At 40.1% G+C, this 22,716-nt stretch overlaps 1 protein-coding gene across 2 annotated transcripts in view; it reads right to left on the bottom strand.

The window, feature by feature from the left end:
* The window catches only part of LOC101857502 (helicase SKI2W), a 49,130-nt gene that overhangs the window by 3,470 nt on the left and 22,944 nt on the right, over positions 1-22,716 (bottom strand). For both annotated transcript variants that reach the window (XM_005103806.3, XM_035971189.1), the window contains exons 14-23: positions 21,130-21,223; positions 16,798-17,010; positions 16,063-16,173; positions 14,854-15,084; positions 13,595-13,870; positions 10,689-10,884; positions 9,926-10,094; positions 6,141-6,351; positions 4,694-4,804; positions 2,276-2,494 (exon numbers count right to left, since the gene is read on the bottom strand). In XM_005103806.3, the coding sequence (XP_005103863.1) occupies positions 2,276-2,494; positions 4,694-4,804; positions 6,141-6,351; positions 9,926-10,094; positions 10,689-10,884; positions 13,595-13,870; positions 14,854-15,084; positions 16,063-16,173; positions 16,798-17,010; positions 21,130-21,223 (1,831 nt within the window). The remainder of the gene's footprint in view (positions 1-2,275; positions 2,495-4,693; positions 4,805-6,140; positions 6,352-9,925; positions 10,095-10,688; positions 10,885-13,594; positions 13,871-14,853; positions 15,085-16,062; positions 16,174-16,797; positions 17,011-21,129; positions 21,224-22,716) is intronic.

Raw genomic sequence — 22,716 nt, forward strand, 5'->3', positions numbered from 1 at the left:
GTGATGTCTTTTTCATTGTAATGCGCATTGAGCATCTTTTAGGAAATGGAAATGCGCAGTATAAATGCTATTTATTATTATGAAGTCTAAACGAGGAATCAGGCTTTCTCTGCTCACCTCTCTAGCCTCAACAGCACAAAGTCTGCTTCGACTATCAAGGCACCCCAGAAATAATAGTTCACAAGAGAGTTGCAAACATACAAAAGAATTAGAGGAAAAATGATGATAGTATTGATAGCAATGAAGAGGAAAGAAATAGCAGCAGTTCCCATTATGTTGTTTGGGCACAGTAGGAGCAAGACATTGATAAGTCAGCTCATTTACAATTCTACTGTGCATAAAAACAGGTTAATATCCCCTTCATTGGGAATGGGCTAAAGACTCTTCAGTCAGTGGCCTTGCCGTGGGGGGGCAGAGAGAGAGAGAGAGAGAGAGGCTGAGGGGATGGGAGAGAGAGACAGGGGAGGGGGAGGCAGAGACAGATGGGAAGGAAAAGAGAGAGAGAAAGACAGACAGAGAGAGAGAGAGAAAGTTTACGTGTAATGGTCATGAAAATTTTTTATTCAACGCTGCAATCATGTAGATTAATAGTGAGATTTTTGTTACTTACATTAGTACGTGACTTAACAACGTGAGCATACAAGTTTACAAGCGATGGAAGAGACGGTCCACGTACTAGCGTATCATCCCTAGCGTATGTACGTGATTCTGAATTATATTCAGGAGGGTGCTTATGATGCCTCACGAACCAAGTGTATCTCGGTGACTATTAAAGGTATCAAATCCAGATTTCGACAGAATTTAGAATGCAAACAATGTAATCGGGTTGTATTATAAACCCAATTTCGGGTGATATGTCTGTTACGATAGTACGTGATTCGGGCAACGACATAATGGACGCATCAAGAGGTTATTTTTCTAGTACCGTTAACAAAATATACTGTGAAAGACTGTTTTGGAAGGAAGCACGAACAGAAAGACAGGCAGGAGCAAGGGATAAGCTGGAAACGAGACATGGAGGAAATGAGACCACATCAAAAATAAATAAGAGTGAAAGAACAATGAGTACAATATTGTGTCGTGCAAGATAACAGTCCTATGACAAGCCTATATGATAATGATGACTACACAGAGAGATATTTTGAACACTTGCTCAGATTTAAAAAACTGACTGGCTTGTGTTCCATACGAAAAGACATGTTGAAATGCACAAACTGTTCTTCAAGAAAGAAAATCGTAACCCAAAAACAGTTTCATTAGAACAACCTCTCTCTCTCTCTCTTTCTTCTGGCGCTGTGGCGCCATTGAGGGCAACTTATGTAAGAGCACTTTTACCATCAGTTGTCTTTAATTTTACCCTTCATCTTTGAACTCTAATGTTCAGTACATCATCATGGGTAGTGTCAGTGACTCTGTGATAAGGCTATAAGGTCGTGAGTTCGAAACCTGTCATGGGTCTGATGTTGTGTCCTTGGAAAAGGCACTTTACCCGAATTTTCCTCACTTCACCCAGGTGGAAATGGGTATCCAGCTATAGACAGTGGAAGGTCTTGTAAGTTTGTTAGTGTTTTAGCAAATGTAATCATCAGCTTGCACTCTATTCTTTGTGGGAAGCTGAGGATGTTTCTGAGTTTCCCTGGGTCAACTCAGATAATAATAGTTGTAAAACAATTAGAGCATGCAGAAAAGCACTATGTAAACGCAATTATTAATATTATTGTCATCATCATAATTTGCCTCGTTCACCCTGGTATTGGGTACAGGCCACTAAGAAGAGCTCTCCACCTGTCTCTGCTCTGGGTAATCTCCACCTCCAGCCAGCTGTGTCCCATATTCCTGAGATCTTGCTCCCACGTGGACCTCGGTCTTCCACTCTTTCTCTTCCACTGACAGTTCCATCTAAGGCTTTGTCTTGTCACATTGTGGGCTGGCTTCTTGAGTAAGTGTCCAATCCATCGCCATCTTTATCTTCTTTTTTTATTTAATCTCTGGGTCATTTGGTTATTGTTTGGTTCACCTCCATAATACTACATTTCTGATGGTGTGAGGCCAGTGAATTTTCATGAAGTTGTGTTTCTCCCCAATTTTACTTCACATTCCAGTTGTACTTCACATCTAACTTGAAAGAAAAAAAATTATTTAAAGAAAAGTATAGTATATATTGATTTGGTAAAACAGACAAAAGGTAAAGCTATTACCATAAGAAATTGAAAACACAAATAAAATGTCAATTCAGAAGATAAAAAGTGATTTTATTACATGATTGATCACTTACTTTGAGTAAAGTATCCGTCAGCTTTGGCTCACTGCAGCGTTTCATCTCAAACACAAAACACGATAAGACAGCAGCAATATCTGTGGGATGAAGGTCAGTGAGGACATTTTCGAAGACCAGCTCAGTGATCATGAGCTCATGGTTGCTGATCTCACAAGCCACGCGACCTTTAAGCTGTACTGTGCCTGTGTTGTCCACGTAGTGCAAACGCTTCAGCACCTTTGAGAGACAGTATATAAAATTAATGACAAAATTGTAGGCTACATCTTTTACATCTATATTGGCACAGAATTTACATCATTTAGGAGGCAAGCTGCTGTAACTTTGCCTCTCAGGGTCAAACCAGGCTTAAAGGGATATAATATCGCAATGACTAAAAAACAGACATATGGATACACTCTCGATTTTAAAAAAAACCCTCCAGACATGGGAATCCAACTCATCATATGTTTTCTGGATGCAACGGCGGGGAGCCTAATCATTTCACTACAGACACCAGTGTGATAAACATCAAAGAAAAGAGAGAAAAATGCAAGATGGACCACCAGGCCATTTCTGACTTACTCCCCCCTATTGTTTTAACAGCTGCCATGCAAGAGTCTTCCTTCTCAACAACTCTGAAACTACCATGTGTGCTGTACAATAAGAGAATGCTTTAGTTTTAGTAAGGGTTTTACGGCACTTGTAACACAATAAGGTCATAGAAGTGCCGAAGATTAGAAGTGTTACAAGAGAGTAACAAAAACAAAAAAGAAGGAGGGGAGATAGAGAAATAGATTTTTTATAGGAATGAAGGAGCAAACCATACCAGAGCACCCGTCAACCACCCACTAAGAGAATACATAAATCTAACGAATTAAAGGAGCCACAGGCAACCCCAAGAGTGAAACATGAAATTAAACAAGAACTTTTGTTCCTCTTTAAATCTAAACAGACAGACAGATAGACAGACAGACAGACAGACAGACAGATAGACAGGCAGGCAGGCAGACAGACAGACAGACAGACATGTTCTGCAATAAATAGATCTGAAGCAGATATTGGCGGCTATGGTTCACCACTCCTTTCTCCTCTCACTTTAAGTTGCTTTAACAAAATCCCTGTGATATCTGGATTTTTTTCTATCACCCATTTGTCAAAGTTCTTCAAGTAAATCATTCTAGTTCTGCCTCTGCCTCTTCCATCTTCAATTTATCCACTGAGAGGAAGATATTCAATCCACAACAGTAGAGAATCTCCTTAACCCCCTGCCTCACACTTGACTTTCAGTTCCCAAGGACCAGAGTTGCCGCCAGCTTTCTATGCGGGTTATGTGTTACTTTAATATGAATAACTCTGTCTCTAGTAAAATTATAGATATGAAACTTCACCAAACTGTTAAGAATATGCTTCCCAATGCCGTAACACATTTTCATTGAAAAAAATATTTTGGTTTGAATCATTTAGGTGTAATCATTTATGTAATAGCAAGTTTTCATGTAGACTCAGTTCCTAACAGAGATAAAAGGTTAGATCTAGATTTGTTCATAGAGTAAATTTCTCCTAAATCAATGATAAGTGGCTCTAGATCAATTTTCATCACTTTCTCCTCGATCTGAAGACTTGCAATCCAAATAATCAAGACCACTGTCTGAGTCAACACAGTCTGTGTCTTTACAAATTTTGTCCCACACTTAAGGTTCTGGTTTTAAACTCATCTCATTCTTTTCCACATTTAATTGCCATAAATTGGAAGCAAAATATCAAAACAAAATTAATCGATGAGTTAATGAAAACATAAATGTGAGGCAGCATGGAGGAATCAGGCGCTCGTCAAATTAATGAAAGTCAAGAAACTGGCATTTTTCAGCAGGCTTGGGAATTTTTATCAAATTTTTGTTTTTTGGCTCAACACTTTTCATGCCCTTTAAAAACACATTTGTGAGGATTTTGCTGAAAAACGTTGATTAAAAGCATAAAAGATGTATATTTTCAGTTTCCGCAAACTCTCGAAATAACTCAACTTTGGCGGCCATTTTCTCGCTAATCTTACGTCTGAAACCAGGCAACTCCAACTCCTTCAATTGCCAATCTCTTGACTTGTATCAAAGATAAATGGAATCAAAAGCAAGGCAAATGGACAGACTTTAATATGATACCAATAACTCCATATGTCCTAAAATTGACGAGCGCCTGATTCCACCGCGTTGTGACACAAACATATTTGGGGACACATCAGCAGGCCTTTATTTAGATCTAGGTCATTTCGCTTGCTCATATACTCATTCACAACCCTGGGGGAGCAGTCGTTCTCCGCAAGTAGTCTCATCCATGGCCGCGTAGGTGTTCACCCTGCTTTTTCCTGTCACTGAGGACAGACCGGGCGTACAGACTAAAAACTGAACTATTGTATGTGACAGGACTGCCTGTCAGGCTCACCTGAACCCTTTGTGTGTACTCCGGCAGCAGGGCCAGACTTTCGTCAGACAGGAGATACTGCAGGCGCCTGTACTCGTCCTTCAGGGCCATATTCCTGTCATGCTCGGAGAACTGAAAACAGCACATCAGGAAAGATCAAAGTAAGGTAACGGTGATAATATTGCCGTAAGCAGACAAAACACCTTTTTTAAAAATTCACAGCAGTTTCAAGATAAAGAGGTTTTTTGTCAGCGTAACAATATTAAATAGGTGTCTTTACGAAATTTGAATTCTAATTGATCTAAATACTAGTCAGTTTCACTTTGACTTTCTTCAAACAAGTAGGGTAACTGATCAGGCTTTAAATTTATCAAACAAATAAATTTGGAGTAAAAAATTTTTTAAGGCTTACGGCAGAATAGTCTCAAAATCCCTCCAATGGAAGATTGCATAATAACTTCACAATAGCTCCCCAGACTTATAAATATTTTCTTCTTTTTCTCTCTGTTCATCTTTTAATAGCCACCCCAGTCTCTAGTGCAAAGGCAGCAGTAAACACATCAACACTATGCATTCTGTTGGGGATTCATGCCACCTGTGCAAACATTAATGAACTACAGAGCAAAGTGTTTAAGTCTACTATTTCCATTCCCCTGAAGAAAGCAATAGATTTAGACCTAAAGAAAATGGGATACAGTTCAGCAGAACAGAAGTGGAGACTACAGCAAAGGACAGAAATAGAGAGTACTTGTTTGTGGCCTGTACTCTGGCACCAGTTAAAAAAAGCTGATGACGATGATGATGATGGTGATGGGATGACGATGATGATGATGACGATGATGATGATGACAATGATGATGATGACGATGATGATGACGATGATGATGACGATGATGATGATGATGATGATGATGATGACGATGATGATGACGATGATGGTGATGGTGATGGGATGATGATGATGATGATAATGATGATGATGATGATGGGGAAAGCAATCCAGATGTTAGCAGCAGCACACATATATGGTGATGGCAATCATACCCCTTATGCTACAAGCTAAAGAAATATCAGAATCAACGAAAATTCTGAAAAATGAAAAAGTAGCGATTCAAATTCTCCCCCAAAAAGAAAAATCCTACACAGCATAATGAGAAATTAATTAAACTTACAATCTTGCAATGACAGACCATTAACCATTTAGCCAGAATGCCCCTTTCCGACTTCTTCTACCTCAATACATTACAAAACCCTCCCTTACACAAGGTTCTTCTTTAATTTCAGAGTTTTGTTTGGCCACACTGAAAAGAACCCATAAGTTTCTATCCACACTGAACCTCTGATTCTACAAATCAAAGCACTATTGGAACACTGAGCTAACTTTCCACATGATTAATTCTTATCCTCACAAATAAATCAAATAGATTTTAAGTGTAATCCAAACCACCGTTTCATTTCTAAAACTCACATGTTCCAGAAAGACTGGACACCGGGGGCAGTTGAAATCGGAGAAACCCTCCTCTAGAAACTGAAGAGTGCGGCATTGTTCTACTAGATCCATGTCTCGGAATTTTAGGTCATTGACTGGATGAAGTCCTGGCAACCCTGAAGGATTGGACTCGCTCAGTCGCAGCAGCTCTTGCGTTGCTGTGGTAACACAGCGGTCTGGTGGCTCATCTCTGAGGTTTCAAAAAAATCACAATATTTTTTTCAAGTTCATTGCTTGACAGAGAGAACAGTGAGAGGTAGTTGCAATCTCAGTATGAGAAAAGTGAATCAGAAAAAAGAGATGGACCACAAGTACAGTCATGCACCACTACACAGAACAGTGCTCCCACCAGCTGAAGCTGAAAAGTAAGGAAAATTCTGCCGGGGGTCTCTGGTGCGGCGGCCCCCCAGCGCAGCGTCCCGGTGGGGGTTCAGGGGGCGAGGCCCCGTAAGAAATAGAAATTTAGTGCTTTTAGAGGGCTGAAAATGGCATCTGGGAGCCTGTTTGAAGAGATTGCCCACAACCCATAACATTTATTTTTCCCCCAACAAATGGCCAATCTTCGGATAGGTGGACACACGCCCTTATTCGTTACTTTTTTTGCAGTTGTTTGTGTGCTGTTCTAATTTTGATTTCATTCTGTCTTGTTTGATTTCTTCACATCCTACATATCCTCCCATTGCTGGCAATGTTTAAAAGCAGGTTCCCCTTCCATTGCTACTATAATTCAATTAATTTGTCATCGCACCCTTGATAGAAGGCAAACCTGGGAATAAGGAATACATATGTACCTTCACAAATACAGTTACCCGGGGTATTCCCTAATTTTCCTTAAATTTCACGTCCGAATGTCGCATGTCACAACCTCGGAACACCACTTCGAATTATTCTTGATGTTAGTAGTTTTATGCTGGTTTTAGCATAAATTTCTTTCATCGCGGCCCTTATCCTAGCATCTGCGTTTGTCGCGCGGCCGCGATTTTTGCATTTTTCAAAAAGAAAAGGCTATTTCATGTGTATTTTGATAATTTTAAGGTGTCCATGTATAGTTATTTTCACGCTAAGAATAATAATAAGTACATTACATACTATTTATTATATTGCTGTTTGTCTTTTATTTTTCCCTCTTTGTCGGTGTGTTATTTTTTGGGGGGTTATTTTTCTGATCTATTTGTGTGTCTGTTTATACAGCGTAATGTCATTTAATTTGATGTTCCTACATAAAAAATAAAAAATAAAAATATATATTATAAATGTGTTATGTTAGAGCGTGTCTCCACCAAATCCGAACACTGACACTGGCAGGCCCCTTGTGTGTTATTCCATAATTTACATCCTGTACTTTTTCTTGAATTAGACATGTTTAGAGTTAAAATGGGCAATCTTCGGATAGGTGGACACACGCCCTTATTCGTTACTTTTTTGAGGTTGTTTGTGTGCTGTTCTAATTTTGATTTCATTCTGTTGTGAAACCTTTATTTTTCACGTTTTTACACTCTATGTGGCTACAATTAATATTCTGGATGCTTAAAACAGAGCACAAGAAATTCTGGTGCTTTAGATTAAGTTACATTACTTCGTCACAGCTAGTTGAAAGCCTGAAAATTATTGGCAACTTTTGGCATTTTTGTGGCAACTTTTGGCAACTTTTGGACAAAAAAATGGTACTGCCGACCAACCCACAATGAATGCATAATGTGGCATAGCGGAATAATGGCCAATTGCAGGAAATGCGCTATCTGGCAGGTTTCTATAACTTCTAACTTGTTGCCGAGAGAATTACCGTAAATATCCGTAACTTATATTAGCACTAGTACTAGACGATACGAAGGCGAGTACAGATCTTTTGCTACGGAATTTCGGTAGTCCTACGCTGTCGCAGCTTTTTACGGAGGGAGTTGATATTGATGGAGGAGCAAGTACGGAAATGGCAGAAAGTACGGATTTACGTAAAAATACGGAAGAGTGGAAGCACTGACAGAAGTAGCAGAAATGAACAATCACTCATACCTTTTGCAAAGCCAGAAAAGATCGGGCATCCGTCATCCAAAGCAGTAAAAGAAATATCTTTTAAGACAATAAACAGGTCTGAAACCAATTTTTATGACAACATCCTTCTCCAGTTTTGTTGCTAATTTTTGAGTGGTTACTGAGCTTGGGACTAACATTCAGATAATGTCAAGCAACTATATAACAATAATAATAATAATAATTTTAAAATAACAATAATAATAACAACAAAAATAACAATGATAACAACAGCATTTAAGTAGCGCATATCCACACTCTATAGCATGCTCTATGAGTTTTACAACTATTATTACCGCAACAGACCCTAGAACACTCAGAAACGTTCTCTGCTTCTCAGGAAGCATACAGTGCAAGCTGCAGATTGCATGCACCCAAACATTTACATATTGACAAGATCTTTCATCGTCTATAGCTCGGTAACCATTCCGACTTGGGTGAAGAGAGGAAAATTTGTGTAAAGTGCCTTCCCCAAAGACAAAACGCCAGGTCCATGATGGAATTCAAACCCACAACCTTATGGTTGCGAGTCCTAGACCATCAATGCCACACTAACAACACAGCCTTCAGTTGTGAGGTCACTGGGGTGCGTCCTTGAGCAACACATGTTAACGTACTGCTGGTGTACTTTCATTAAATTTATGTGTGTCCTTGAGCAAGACTAATTAATGAGCTGCTTGTGCACCCTTCAGTTAATTTATCTATGTACACGTTTCACTTTAAATGAAAGAGGGATGGAGAACTATAACCACCAATGTTTGCTCCAGACAAGACACTTGATGTTGATGCTGACACTGCTGCTGATGATGATGATGATGTGTTGTACATGCCACTAACAAAACTTTCTACACAGAGATCAGTAAATGTGGTGTTTTACTTTCTTCTTTTGACAGAATTTTCTTTTACCCAACAGAGCACAGTTGGAAAGCCCTCAAGCTACAATAGCATCATATTGGGTCCATAACAGAAGAGCTGGAAATCACTCAAAAGGAGAATTGTACACTTTCGATATTGTGGATAAAATATATTGGCAGTCACAATCTCCGAAACTATTTATATATTGACTTTTCCATTTATCAACCATTGCAACCTTTTAGCTACACAGCTAAACTACTTTTCTTCAAACTAGCCTCATTGTACAGGCTAATACTAACAAAAATCATCTTAACAGCCAACCCACATTTTGGAACTATTTGGTGACAAAAACATGAAGATCTCAAGAAGGGCCAAGACAGGGCTACCAGCCTCAAGACTCTCTGAAGCTGAAGGCGACAGGACTCACACCAAGAATAACATACAATTCAACAAACAATACTCTTTCTACTTTACTATAATCTGCCCTTCAAATCAGTACAAAAACAAAAACAGTTCAAGAAATTGAAAAATAGACAGATGCAGTAAACAAATCAAACAGATCTCATTTTACTAACCAGACCATATAATTTCTAAAAAGATGTCATTAGGATTAACACTTTGCAGTCACTTGGCGCAATAATGTGCCGGTGAAAATTATATGTTCCGGTCACCTGGCGCAGGAGAAATCCGTTGCAGTCACTCTCCTGGCTGAGTGACTAGATGGGTATTTTGTACTGCTGGCTGTGTGACTGCAAAGTGTTAAAATGAAAATTAAAAAGAAAAAAACATGCAACCTAAGGTTGAATATCGATATCACTAACAGTTTTAAAAAATGGTTTTGTGAAATTCTAGCAAAGATAGAGTAATTATCCTCTCCTTACTTGAAGCGGGGATGATCTCGACGCCTTGTGTCATGGATAATCCCATCAGCGTCCACGCGAATGACCTTGGTGGTGACACGTGCAATGTCATTGCTCTTGAGCTCTAGCACCTGTTGCCAGCTGGCACCCTCCGGCAGGAAAAGAGAACTAGGCAAAACCGGACCCACTCCTGGTAAGGAGAACAGTTGATGACAGGTTACATTTTCTCAGTCCACCTAATCAGATCATTCCTTCAACAACTTAAGTAGCAACTGGTCCACACAATTAAATCAGCTTATCAAGCTAAATCTTTTTTTTTAACGTGTTAAATTATTGGTTGATGTAAACAAAGTCATTGATACACTTGCTTGAACCATTTGCATATCTGGTTATTGATTAACAGACTCAAATCGTTGGCTGACCAAGGAAATATCATTGGTTTTTCAAGTTTAGCATCGGTTTCCACAATAAAATCATAAACTTGGAATATCGAAAGAAAATAATATAACTCTCAGACAAAAAGAAAACAGGAGACAGTTTTGCCCTCTCATTTTTTTGCATGATTTGGCTAGTCGGCACACATGCAAAGTAACTTTAACTTGTTTTGTGGGCTTTTTAATTGCATCCATTCTCATGTGGAGAGGACTTATATAGAGCAGCTTTGTCTTCGAACAGAGATGTCGTATCCCTCTCAACCCTAACTGGCCCTGACAAGCAAGAGTGAAGCCTTCTAAATGATTTAAATAGTGTCACATTTACACATCAACAAATAAAAATTACTCACTGTGTTTTGAAGGTTCTCCGAGGCCCTCTTCTCCTTTCTCTGAAAGCACCAGTGTTGTGAACTTCCGCTCATTGTTTGTTCCGACAGACGAGGCAAGCACCACGCCCAGAACTGCCTGGCCCAGAGGCCGCCGGACCATCAACACTCGGCCCGGGGACAGGAGCTTAAGAGCTGTCGGGTTGGTCAGCATCACAGACTGTCAAAGAGCCCAAGCAATGAGGAAAGAAACGAACTAGGTGATAATACATATACGTATTTGAAATAAGTTATTAACTAACTATTGAAATTTACAATTAAAATAACACAGCCTTCTTAACAGAAGGCCCTATACACTTGACAATTTATTACTCCCATAAGTAATAGCAGCAACAGAAGAAAGTGTAAGATAAGCAATAGTAGTCAAAGCAGTAACTGCTGTAGCAGCAGCAGTGTTCACAGCCGCAATAAAAGTAGCTACAGTGACACCATTAGAAAGTTCCCAAGTACAAGCTACGACAGCATACGTTACAGTCATGAACTCATTTTAAACTGCTCACACTAATGATGTCACTGGTCTGCTGTCATTTTTAAAAATATAGTATGTGCAATTTTTACAATTTAAAAACCTTTTTTGTGGGGTAAGTGTTTTACGGCGCTCAGAACTGCATATATGAGCTCGCGGGACACATTAAACATTTTCAGTTGTTAGGAAATTTTGAATTTTACCCGGGTGGCGGCCACAGCCTACTCTATTGATTTTAGACCACCAAGGGATCTTAAACACTTGCGCAACTTGCACACTGGCCTTCTGAGATTTTTCGTCCTTGTCCAAGAAGGCTAGGTGTAGATCTTTCCTACCAGAAGATCAGGGGTGTGGCTGAAAGACAGCAGTAAGAAGGAGCCAAGGAGTAGCAGTAGATCGGCTGCAGAAAGAGTCAGAAGCCCAGAGGAGGGGGCAAAGAATGTGAGGGGGTGGGAGCAGAAAGAGGAGACGAAAGCAGACGACAGAACATTGCTAGAGAGCAGGAAAGGAGATGAAAATAGACAATTTTAGAGCAGAACGTTTTTCGGTAGCTACTCGGATTTGAACCCGGAACCTTTGAATGCAAGGCCAACACCTTAACCTCTAGGTTACGAGAACCCCCCCTTTTTACAATTTTACTGGAGAGCCAAAAAACTGAAAATGTTACCAAGAACAAAAACTCTTTGCAAACATCCAAAGTCAATATCTTTAGGTAAGAATACCAATTTGATAGATCTATATGTGACACGTCTTTGTGGAACCAGGCGCTCGTCAATATTCGGGCATATGAATTTATTGGAGTCATCTAAAAGCTTGTCCATTCGCCTTGCTTTCAATGAAAAAAATTTCCATTTATCTTGAATAGAAGTCGAGATATTTGCAATTGAAGGAGGTGGGGTCGCCTGGTTTCAGAAGTAAAATTAGCGAGAAAATAGCCACCAAAGTTTGGTAAGTTCAATAGCTTGAGAGTCATTGAAAACTGAAAATTACACATTTTGTGCCTTTAAACAAGATTTTTCACTAAAAGTTATATGGAAATGTGTGGGGGCTCTCGTGGCCTAGAGGTTAAGGTGTTGGCCTCTCATTCAAAAGGTCCCGAGTTCGAATCCGGGTAGTGACCGAAAATTTTCTTCTCTAAAATGTTGTCTCCTTTCACCTCCTTTCCTGCTCTCTAGCAATGTTCTGTCGTCTGCTTTCATTTCCACTTTCTGCCCCCACCCCCTCACCTCCTTTGCCCCCTCCTCTGGGCTCCTGACTCTTTCTGCAGCCTTTCTACTGCTACTCCTTGGCTCCTCCTTACTGCTGTCTTTCTGCCACACCCCTGATCTTCTGGTAGGAAAGATCTACACCTAGCCTTCTCGGACAAGGGCGAAAAATCTCGCAGGGCCCGTGTGCAAGTTGCGCACGCTAAAGATCCCTTGGTGGTCTAAAATCGATAAGAGTAGGCTTCGGCCGCCACCCGGGCAAAATTCAAAATTTCCTACCAACTGAAAATATTAGGATTGTCCCGCGCGCTCATATGACCTATGCAGTTGCGAGCGCCGTAAAACACTTTACAAAAAAAAATTTTTTTTTAATGGAAATGTGTTTTCATATGAACATCAAAGGTGTTTAGCCAAAAAACAAAATAACGATAAAAATTGTCAAACTGGTGGAAAAATGCCTTTTTCTTTTCTTTCTTTATTTTAATGAGTGCCTGATTTCACCACGATGCCTCACATATTATCTTTATAGCAAATAATTTTATTGGTAACAAAATTTAGTTTTTTGGCTCTCCTGTAAAATTGTAAAAACAGCATAAATGGACTGTATTTTTACACATGACAGCAATAGTAGATTCCCTGTATTTGGCCCACAGAGCAATGGAAATGATAATGGAACAAAGATAAAGAACGAAGAGTCAACTTAATCAATAGACAGCAATGCTGAGAAGAATATTTGCAGAAGTGGTTCTCCTTGAAAGTTTTTTAAAAATGTAATCATAACGAGTTTAGCAACGTTAAAAAAATTATGCATAAAAAAATGTCATAGTCTTTAGTGTTTTAGGTCAAGATTGTAAAGGATTCAATTAAATCAACACCCATGGAAGTCCTCACTTAGTATCCTGTCCACGTAGATCTATTCATAGCATCAGCTTGGAGAAAACAGCAACAAAGGAGGAAATTCTACACAAAAATGAAAATATTAGCTTATTCAGTCTCTTTGTCTAAAATCCCTCTAACACTAACAACTGTTTCTTTAATAAACATACATAAATCTACATGCATGATTTAGAGCTTTATGTTTCGTTATTAGACAAATGAAACAGTAACTAAATAACCTTATCCTCGGTGAGAAGACCATCAATGGTAACACAATATACACTTCAGATCTACCTAAAACCTTTCACCTTTACTAGTCTCACCTGCAAATATCTCTGTAGCTCGTGATATTCACGGCAATCCTCGTAATACTTTTCCAGATCCAGTGAACACAAGTAGCACTCAATGTTCTTGATTCCAGTCATCTTTTGCTTCAATTCCTCCAGGGCCTTGCGGTGGACAGCCGTGTCTTTCTGATGGTGGAACTCGGAGAAGCTGCGTTTGATCATGTCCTGTACACGCAACTGCTCCACACGCAGCAAGTTCAGGATCATTGTGTAGGTCAAGCGGAACTGAGACTCCAGACATGTCGGTTTACCCTGGGACACAGGCGAAATCAAAAGCATAAATGAGAAAAAAAGACTACATTAAAAATGTTTTGGTTTTCTCAAGAGTTAACGCACAGAAAGACACACATGGTTATTTCAAAGACAGCAAACTTGGCCAGTAAGGCGTAAGAAATGAGTGATGAAGGAGACACAACACGAAAGTAAATGTCCCTCGTGAGCATCTGAGCACAGACAATATTAACTTACCACAACTAGGGTCACATCTCTTGCAAGTGTGTGGGATTGTACAGTTAATATAAATAATAACCATATTAGAAACAATTATAATAATAATATTTTAAAAATTCACCGAGAGCAAAGCAAATGAACAAGCTTTAAAATGATACCAATAAGTCCACATGTCCAAAACGTGACGAACGCCTGATTTCACCATGTCATGACCCTGTGTCTCGATGCGGTGGAATCAAATACTCATCAATTTTTGGGCATGTGGAGTTATAGGTATCATCTGAAAACTTATTCATTTGCCTTGTGTTTGATGCAAAATATACTCATCTGTCTTGAATAGAAGTCAAGATATTTGCGATTGAAAAAGGTGGGGGTCACCTGGTTTTAGAGGTAAAATAACGAGAAGTTTGGTACTTCAATAGTATGAGAGTCCTAGAAAAATGAAAATGTGCATATTTTGAGACTTAAATCAACGTTTTTCATTCAAATTCATATGAAAATGTGTTGTTGAAATTTATTGGCTGTCCATCCAATACTTGCAAAAACAAAACAAACTGACAAGGCATGTCAAAAGCCTTTGATCCTGATTGTGCATCACTAGAAACCATGCTGCGTGCTGCAGCTGAAAGTCTCCAACAATTACGCACATTTTTTTTATCCTCTCATCGGCCTAGGCCATCATCCACAACACAATGCTCAGGAGATTTTCTAACTCATTGTCAAACTCATGTTTGGACAGGGGACTGCATTAGGGAAGGAAAGGATTTGGAAGCAAATGAGTGTACCAGCATCATTTTATGCAGCTCCGACATCTCAGGGACGTCCCCTTTGCATAACAAGATGACTGTTCCTGTAGTGTCCAGGCCACGTCGACCGGCCCTGCCCGCCATCTGGATGTACTCGCCCGGCAGAAGGTTCCGGAAGTTTGTGCCATCGTGTTTGCGTATGCTGTCAAAGATCACAGTGCGGGCCGGCATGTTCACTCCCATGGCAAAGGTCTCGGTGGCAAAGAGGATCTGAAAGAATAGAAATACAGCCAATAAATATAAAGAATAAGATGAAATAATAACAGTTCATCAGTTTTTAAAAAAAAGCAAATTAGTCTATTAGCTTTAGTAAGAGTTTTACGGCACTTGAAATACAATAAGGTCACATAAGTCCTGAAGATTAGAGGTGTTACAAGAGAGTAACAAACACAAAAAAAGGAGGAGAGATAAGGATGATAAATATTTGATAGGAAAGAAGGACCAAGCCATAAGAGCACCCGCCAACCACCCTATAAATTAGTCTGACATTGACGTGTACAACAGCATACAAATTATGCTTTACATACATAAGAAATATATCAAGAAACATCTCAGAGCAAACACACTAATCCTGGTCACCCCAGAACAGTGCCCTGTTCTTGAGCCTGGACCAAAAGTGCCTTGCTCAAGGACACACCTCAATGACCATTTGACCATACATTTTCGGAGGGTAACATTCTGGGTAGAGACTAATTTCGAATTTTGACTAGCAGTCTGATCAGACTTGCTCTTCTTTAGTTTTCCCCAACAGGTGTCTTTAATTATACAACATGCAGTGTGTGGTTGGCCAGTTCTCTAGTGTAGTTTGCTCCTTTTTTCCTATCAAACATCTGTCATCCTTATATCTCTTCTTCTTTTTTGGGCTTTTTACACTCTTGTAACACCTCTAGCGTCTGGCACTTACATGACCAAGTTGTGATGCAAGTGCCAAAAAACGCTTACGAAAACAAAAAAACATGCACACAATGCATAATCTGAGTCTGTTTTTTTGGGGGGTTCTATATCCTAGAAGACAATATACTCAATCTCACCTGGGACCAGGGATGTGAAAAACCCATAGCAAAAAAAAAGAAGGCTTAAGTTATCCATTGACCATGTTGACCCATGCCCACAATGAAGCCATGTACTTTGTAACGACAGAGGCAAGCCCTCAAATTACAATCACCAAAAGCATTAAAATATCTTTACCTTTAAAAGACCTTTCTGGAACAGCATCTCGACAACCTCTTTGAGAATGGGTAATACACCGCTGTGATGAATGCCCAGACCTCGACGAAGCAAGTCCTCTAGTTGTAACACCTGCACACAACAAGACAGGTGTTTGAGTTGTAGGTTCAGAGGAATTATCATTACAAACAGATACATGAGGCTCACAAATATTTTCCACAAAACACCATACAAATAAAAAGAGTCAAATGAAAATGATAAACAAGGGCAAAAATTGCCATTTCAGATTTTCAAAAGTTCTGGTAAACTTAAATGGAAATAGTAACAACCTTGAGCTTTAACAGTTACCTGTACTTATGTGTACAAAATGAAACACATGCTGCAAATTTGTTCTTCGAACTAAAGCCCAAAATTGCTGACTAGGGTCAATCTCTGCTGAGTCTTATAGAAATATATTAAAATCAAACAAAGCCCTGACTCAGCTACAGAGAAACTGAAGTTATAAAAGGTACAATCAGCTTTTCAAGACATCTACTCCTGCACAGAAGTAAATATAAGGAATCTGTCATCAAAAGTAGCACAGAACTGTTGCCTTAAATGGTAAATACAACTGAGACAAAAATGGCAACATCATCCTCAGACTTATAATCACAAATGCGTCCAAAGCTTATTTTAAATACTCATTTTCCGTCATCTATTCTCTCCCAAAGCACCACTCATCTCATTCCCCACTGCTGAGTCCACCGAGTCTCTCACCTGAGGAAGCGTCTGGTCTGAACCTTTCAATCGCGTGATGCATCGACGGAAGAACACGTGAATCTCGCTTTTCTCACTCGCTGTAGTTAAATCCACACTCTGCAGAGAGGAAGCAGTCTCCTCTATTTTTTTCTTTGAGAAGGTGAAGGCCACAGCAGGTAGTTTATCTTTTCTCTTCAACATTTCGATGACAGACAGCCAGGTGTTCTTGTCCTGAGAAGACATTAAGTTGTTCGTTGATGTTGTTGATACTAATTAACTGTATGGTAAGACTTTTACAATTCTGTTTGATGAAATAAAGGAGACCCTGTCTTTTTTGTTTTTGTAAAGTGTTTTACGGCGCTCGCAACTGCATAAGGTCATATGAGCGCGCAGGACACACCTAATATTTTCAGTTGGTAGGAAATTTTGAATTTTGCCCGGGTGGCGGCCGAAGCCTACCCTTATCGATTTTAGACCACCAAGGGATCTTTAATGTGCACAACTTGCACAAGGGCCCTCCGAGATTTTTCACCCTTGTCCGAGAAGGCTAGGTGTAGATCTTTCCTACCAGAAGATCAAGAGTGTGACTGAAAGACAGCAGTAAGAAGAAGCGAAGGAGTAGCAATAGAAAGGCTGCAGAAAGAATCAGGAGCCCAGAGGAAGGGGCAAAGGAGGTGAGGGGGTGGGGGCAGAAAGAGGAGACGAAAGCAGACGACAGAACATTGCTAGAGAGCAGGAAATGAGGTGAAAGGAGACAAATTTAGAGCAGAAAATTTTTCGCTCGCTACCCGGATTCGAACCCGGGACCTTTTGAATGAGAGGCCAACACCTTAACCTCTAGGTCACGAGAGCCCTGTCTGTAATATGTCTCTTCATTTTTCCATAGAGGGAGTTGGGGGTTGTCCATGCTGATGGACAATAAAATATCTAGGAATGTTTAACAGACTTTTATTAACAGATTTAATACACATGTTAAAAGCAAATCTGTTTAAGAACAGTACTCATAGAAAACACCAAAGTGGCCACCTACTAGGAAGTCATTCCACAGACACAGTTCGACATTCTTCCTAAACATTTATAACATGGCCACTGAAGTTTCCTTTTGGGGGAAAAAAAACCCTCAGATTTTCTCTTCCCCCTCCTGACTCTCTCAAAAGAAGGACAGGAATGATCTTCATCACCAACAGTTGTTTGCTGTAGCAGAAAAAGGGAAAAAATGACCTCATGATCAGAGGTTGGGATGCAATATCATCGTCATGATTTGCGAGCCAATTTGACGCTACTCCATGTCTCAACAATAACTATTACAGTAAAATCCATTAAAGTACTATTGATAGAATTATCACATAGAACTACTTACAACTAAGTGTAAAATAAATAGTAAGATAAAAAATAATTTCCAAAAGTTATTATAAAGTACAAGGTAAACATGTAAGCTTTCACAATACAACTTGCACAATTACCATTGCTTCATAGACAATGTTCTTAATGTTCTCCACTTTAAGAATCAGGGTGTCCAGCAATATTTCCTGAAAAAATTAACTACCTGGAAAAAAAATTTACTACCCAGCAAATGAAGCCCCACACCAGCTCGAAAAAGGGAGTTAATTTGCGCCATCAATAACATATATATTATTATTACATAACATATGAAACGAAAAGAATCAAGCTTCGACTATCAAGGCACCGCGGAAATAGTAGATCACAAGCGTGATAAGCATACAAAAGAAGTACAGGAAAATGACGAAAGTAAAAAAGAGGACAGAAAAGGCAGCAGTTCCCCCTAAGCTGGTCCAGCACAGTATGAGCATGACATTGATAAATCAGCCCATATTTACAATTCTACTGTGCATAAGAACATGTTAATATCCTCCCTTTGGGAATGGCCTAAAGATGTTTCAGTCAGTAGCACTGCCCTGGTGGTGATGGGAGGGGGAGGGGGGGGGTAGATTTATACCTAATGTGTACACACAGGGTGACTGCCAAACCGGCTTCTCCATTTTCCAGGGCCATGTTACACAACAACAACGCGCGCACACACACACGTAATGACTCGAGTAAACCTATTCAGTGTGAGAGGTGTAAGAATTGTGAGAGGGCAAGAGGCAGTGACACTGAAAATCTGCCAGTCTTGAACAGAAAGCTACAATATTATTCTAATTTACTATCACCCAACAAATGAAACGCGAACACTTTATTTCAATAACACGGCTTACAAGGTATGAAGGATCCCGATTCCACACAAGGCCTGCACCAATGCGCGCTTTGCAGCGGGCTCTAAATCTAATCAAAATTCTAAAATTTGCTAACAGCTTTTGTCCTCTGGTGTTGCCTTCAGCCGCTCCCCCCCTCCCCCAAGTGTATCTCAAAAAAAAAAAATCAATAATCCCTGCCCCACTCCGTAGTCCTATACTTCGCAATGCTCAGACTTTTTAATGAACTTTGGCGACCCCAACAAACGCCGGTGCCCACCGATGCCGTACCTTGTAGTGCATCCCGCGAAGGTTCACTGACCTGTCACGTTGGCGAACCCGACAATCTAAAAATCGGACGAAGCTTGTATTATCTTTTCACACCCCCCCCCCCCCCCCCCCACAAGTGACAGCACGGTGAAGAGTCCGAGTAATGATTACATTTTATTTGCACGGCGGCACAGCGTTTATACTGTACAACCTGCATATTACAAATGTTGCGTTATCAGTTTATCTTCACCAAATTTCAGGGTGGTAACGAAAGCGAAAGTAGATCTTGATTTTCCCGATCGAGCCTCGGTGTCAAATACACTTCCACCTGCCGCCATAGTCGGCTTTTCACGTGAAACGTACTCTCGGACAGGGAAAAGGTGAAAGAAAATTATATCACAATCGCGACCGGCAAAAACTGAAAAGTCTTGCTGGCTTCATCACTCAGTATGCAGGCTAATTTACGACCGTTTACCAAATTTTTACTACCTTCAAGGCAAATTTACTATCATTTACGACCTTTACGACCAGGGCGCCGAATTTACGACTTCTTTACGACTTTGCTGGACACAATGAAGGATGAGTAGTAGAATTCAAAAGCACACAATCACTTAATCTAACTTGGTCACAAGGAAATTTCAAGCAATGACAAATGACAAAGAATATTAAACAGGTGGTCAAAGTAATGTGTGCACCATTGGTTCACTCATATACTTTCGATTTACCACTGCAGACAGCTGGCTTTCAGTGGTTAGAGGTGATTGATTTTGATTTTGACTCTCAAAGTGACAAGTCCGTCAAAATCAGCAGCAACATCCCCAAAATAACAAAAATCACTTAGTCCAAAATGGGCTATATGATAATGTCCAGACTCCGGTCATCCACAAGCACGACATGACTCTTGCGACCTTCATTCAAAGTGCATCAAAACTCACAATAATCCATGTCGTCATACTTCATATTTCAAAGGAGGAGGGCAGCACAGCAATCAATCCACATCGAGATCCACAACAAGCAGCGCAGAAAGATTAAGCACAATGCCAGCACAGAGCTGAAATGACCTCTCTTTTGAACCTCCAGGAGAGACCATTGGACTATCGGTGATTCTGTGACCTGTGTCAGTGTGTCGATTGATGTCCCGGGAGCCGTGATTCATCCTTCATGCGCCAGTGAGGCCGCCAATATTGAGAAGATGTTGCCTCTAATGATCACCATGGAGATTCTCTCAAACAGCCTATTCGTTTCCTTGGGGTAACCAGTAGTGTTTGCCAACCAAAAACCGATTTTCTGAAGGAACTGGGTCATTACAGGACCAACAGCACCAACTATTTTGGCAGCCACTGGAATGAAGTCATATCGGTTAGTGAGGCCTGCATACTTTCTAATCTTGGCTTCTTCGGCCTTCTTGGGAATACTGTTTCCCGGAGTGGAAGCCAAGGAGGTAATACACAGCTACTAGAAAGAATTGGAACATGTGGTATCCCATACAAAATATTTGCCACCCTCAAATGAGAAGATAGTGATACTTAAGCAAGTCATTTTAACGCCAGCTCAAAAATAGAACCTTGCAATGTGGCCATCAGTAATGGTATGCTTATTTAGAAATTTGATATGTTGACACTTGTATGCATAACCTGACTTTATCAATTTGTATGCCTTTGTAAGTACCATTTCAAGAAAAATAACTAAAAACACCAAGTGAATCATCCCCCCCCCCCCCCCCCGGCGAAGAACTTGGAATGAATCTTTCATAATAAGCACAACTTTGTTGAAAATATGTTAAAAGTAATCAATACATCTCTCAGGTGTTGTTATTGATCAAACAACATATTAATGTCCTTTCATCAGACAAGCTTTTTTACCTAGTCTCAAGAAAAAATGTTTTTACCTGCATTGGGTTCCCTTGTCTTGTCCCTTTGGCTCCAAAACCTTGAGAATTCTTACTAGCACGTTCTTTCTTTGCCTCCATGGCTTTGTTGTACCTGAGAACAAGTAGACACTCTCTTCATGAAGTAAGAATTTCACAGCATTTCCAAAAGTGTTTTAGCATTAAAAAGTACATTGCTACCAGGTCAGTGGAAATGAAAGACAAATATGCCAAGGCTGGGTAAGGAATTATTATAAAAACAACCAAATGAGTAACAGATATATTGTTTGGACTAAAATTCAATCTCTACATGGGGCAAAAATCAAAATAGCAAAAAGAATATTTTTTAAAGCCATAACATAAAAAAAGAGATCTTAATAAGAAATATATGGTGAGACCTCCAATCATAAAGATGATCTTGTCATTATTAGAAACTGATGACACAGAGGTATGCATCGGAAATTTCCCTGAAGTATAAAGAAGGAAAGACACATTTGTCTTCAACAGTAAAGAATGGCACAATGAAGGAAACTAAATAAAGACACACAAAAAACCTATATATATAAATAATATCAAGTCTGATGTAAAAATGTGATGAAAAGGAGTTCAACATGATTCAACTGATTTGCTCAATCCAAAAGCCCAATTGTCGATTGATGTCCCGGGAGCCGTGATACACATACACATACAGTGGAAACCTGATATAACAGGGATGATGGGAGTAGAGAAAAAGTCCTGTTATATCCGATCCCTGTTAAATCAGAAATACTAGGAAAGTAAGCATTTGTGGACTACTCCAGCTGTGCTTATTCATACGTAGTGTCCCTTGCCACAAGTACCCAGGAACAGGGGTTCTGGCACCAGCTTTGTCCTTGCCTCCTTAAACCACACCAGAAGAGCATGGTCCACAGCATCTGCATCGGGGAGTCTCATCTTCTTTCAATCCAGAGCAAACTTTCCATTGGAGTATGCTGCCACTATCTTCTCTCTATCCTTGATAATGGTGGGAATCGATCCTTGTGGAATGTCGAACTGACGACAAATATCTGCCAGTGGAGCTTGCTTTTTGTCAACAGCCTGGATTATTTCGTATATTTTGTCAATTGAAAGGCTTTTTCTCTTGTGCTTGACATCGTTGGTGGCCATAATGAAAGAAGTAGGCTTAGATCTAGGCCGACTGGTCGTCCAAAAAGTGCGTTAAGCTTAGATCTACACATGTACTGTTGTTAGTGAACAGTCACAGTGTGGTGTGGTGCATGCGTGTGTGCTGTGAACTTCGAAACTCGAAACAAATTCTTCGCACGACCAGATTTGGCCATGGGGCAGGCCTGCGCATGACACATTACGCGTGTGTGTTGCTAGGTTTCGGGCTAGATCGAGGTCTGCAGCACACTGCAGCCCTCTCTCGCTTCACACGCAAGATCTACGTGTGCTTGCAGTGGCATGGCTTGCATGGGCTTGCTACATCACTGCATTACTCTGTCTGTTTGTCTGTCTGTTTGTCTATCTGTCTGTCTGTCTGTCTGTCTCTCTCTTACTTTTTACATATTGTTAACGAGCCTTTGTCTCTGCTATAACCGGTTGGGCTCCGATGAGGCTCTGTTATTG

The sequence above is a fragment of the Aplysia californica genome, unplaced genomic scaffold, assembly GCF_000002075.1.
Source record: "Aplysia californica isolate F4 #8 unplaced genomic scaffold, AplCal3.0 scaffold00390, whole genome shotgun sequence".
In the NCBI taxonomy this organism is placed as follows: domain Eukaryota; kingdom Metazoa; phylum Mollusca; class Gastropoda; order Aplysiida; family Aplysiidae; genus Aplysia; species Aplysia californica.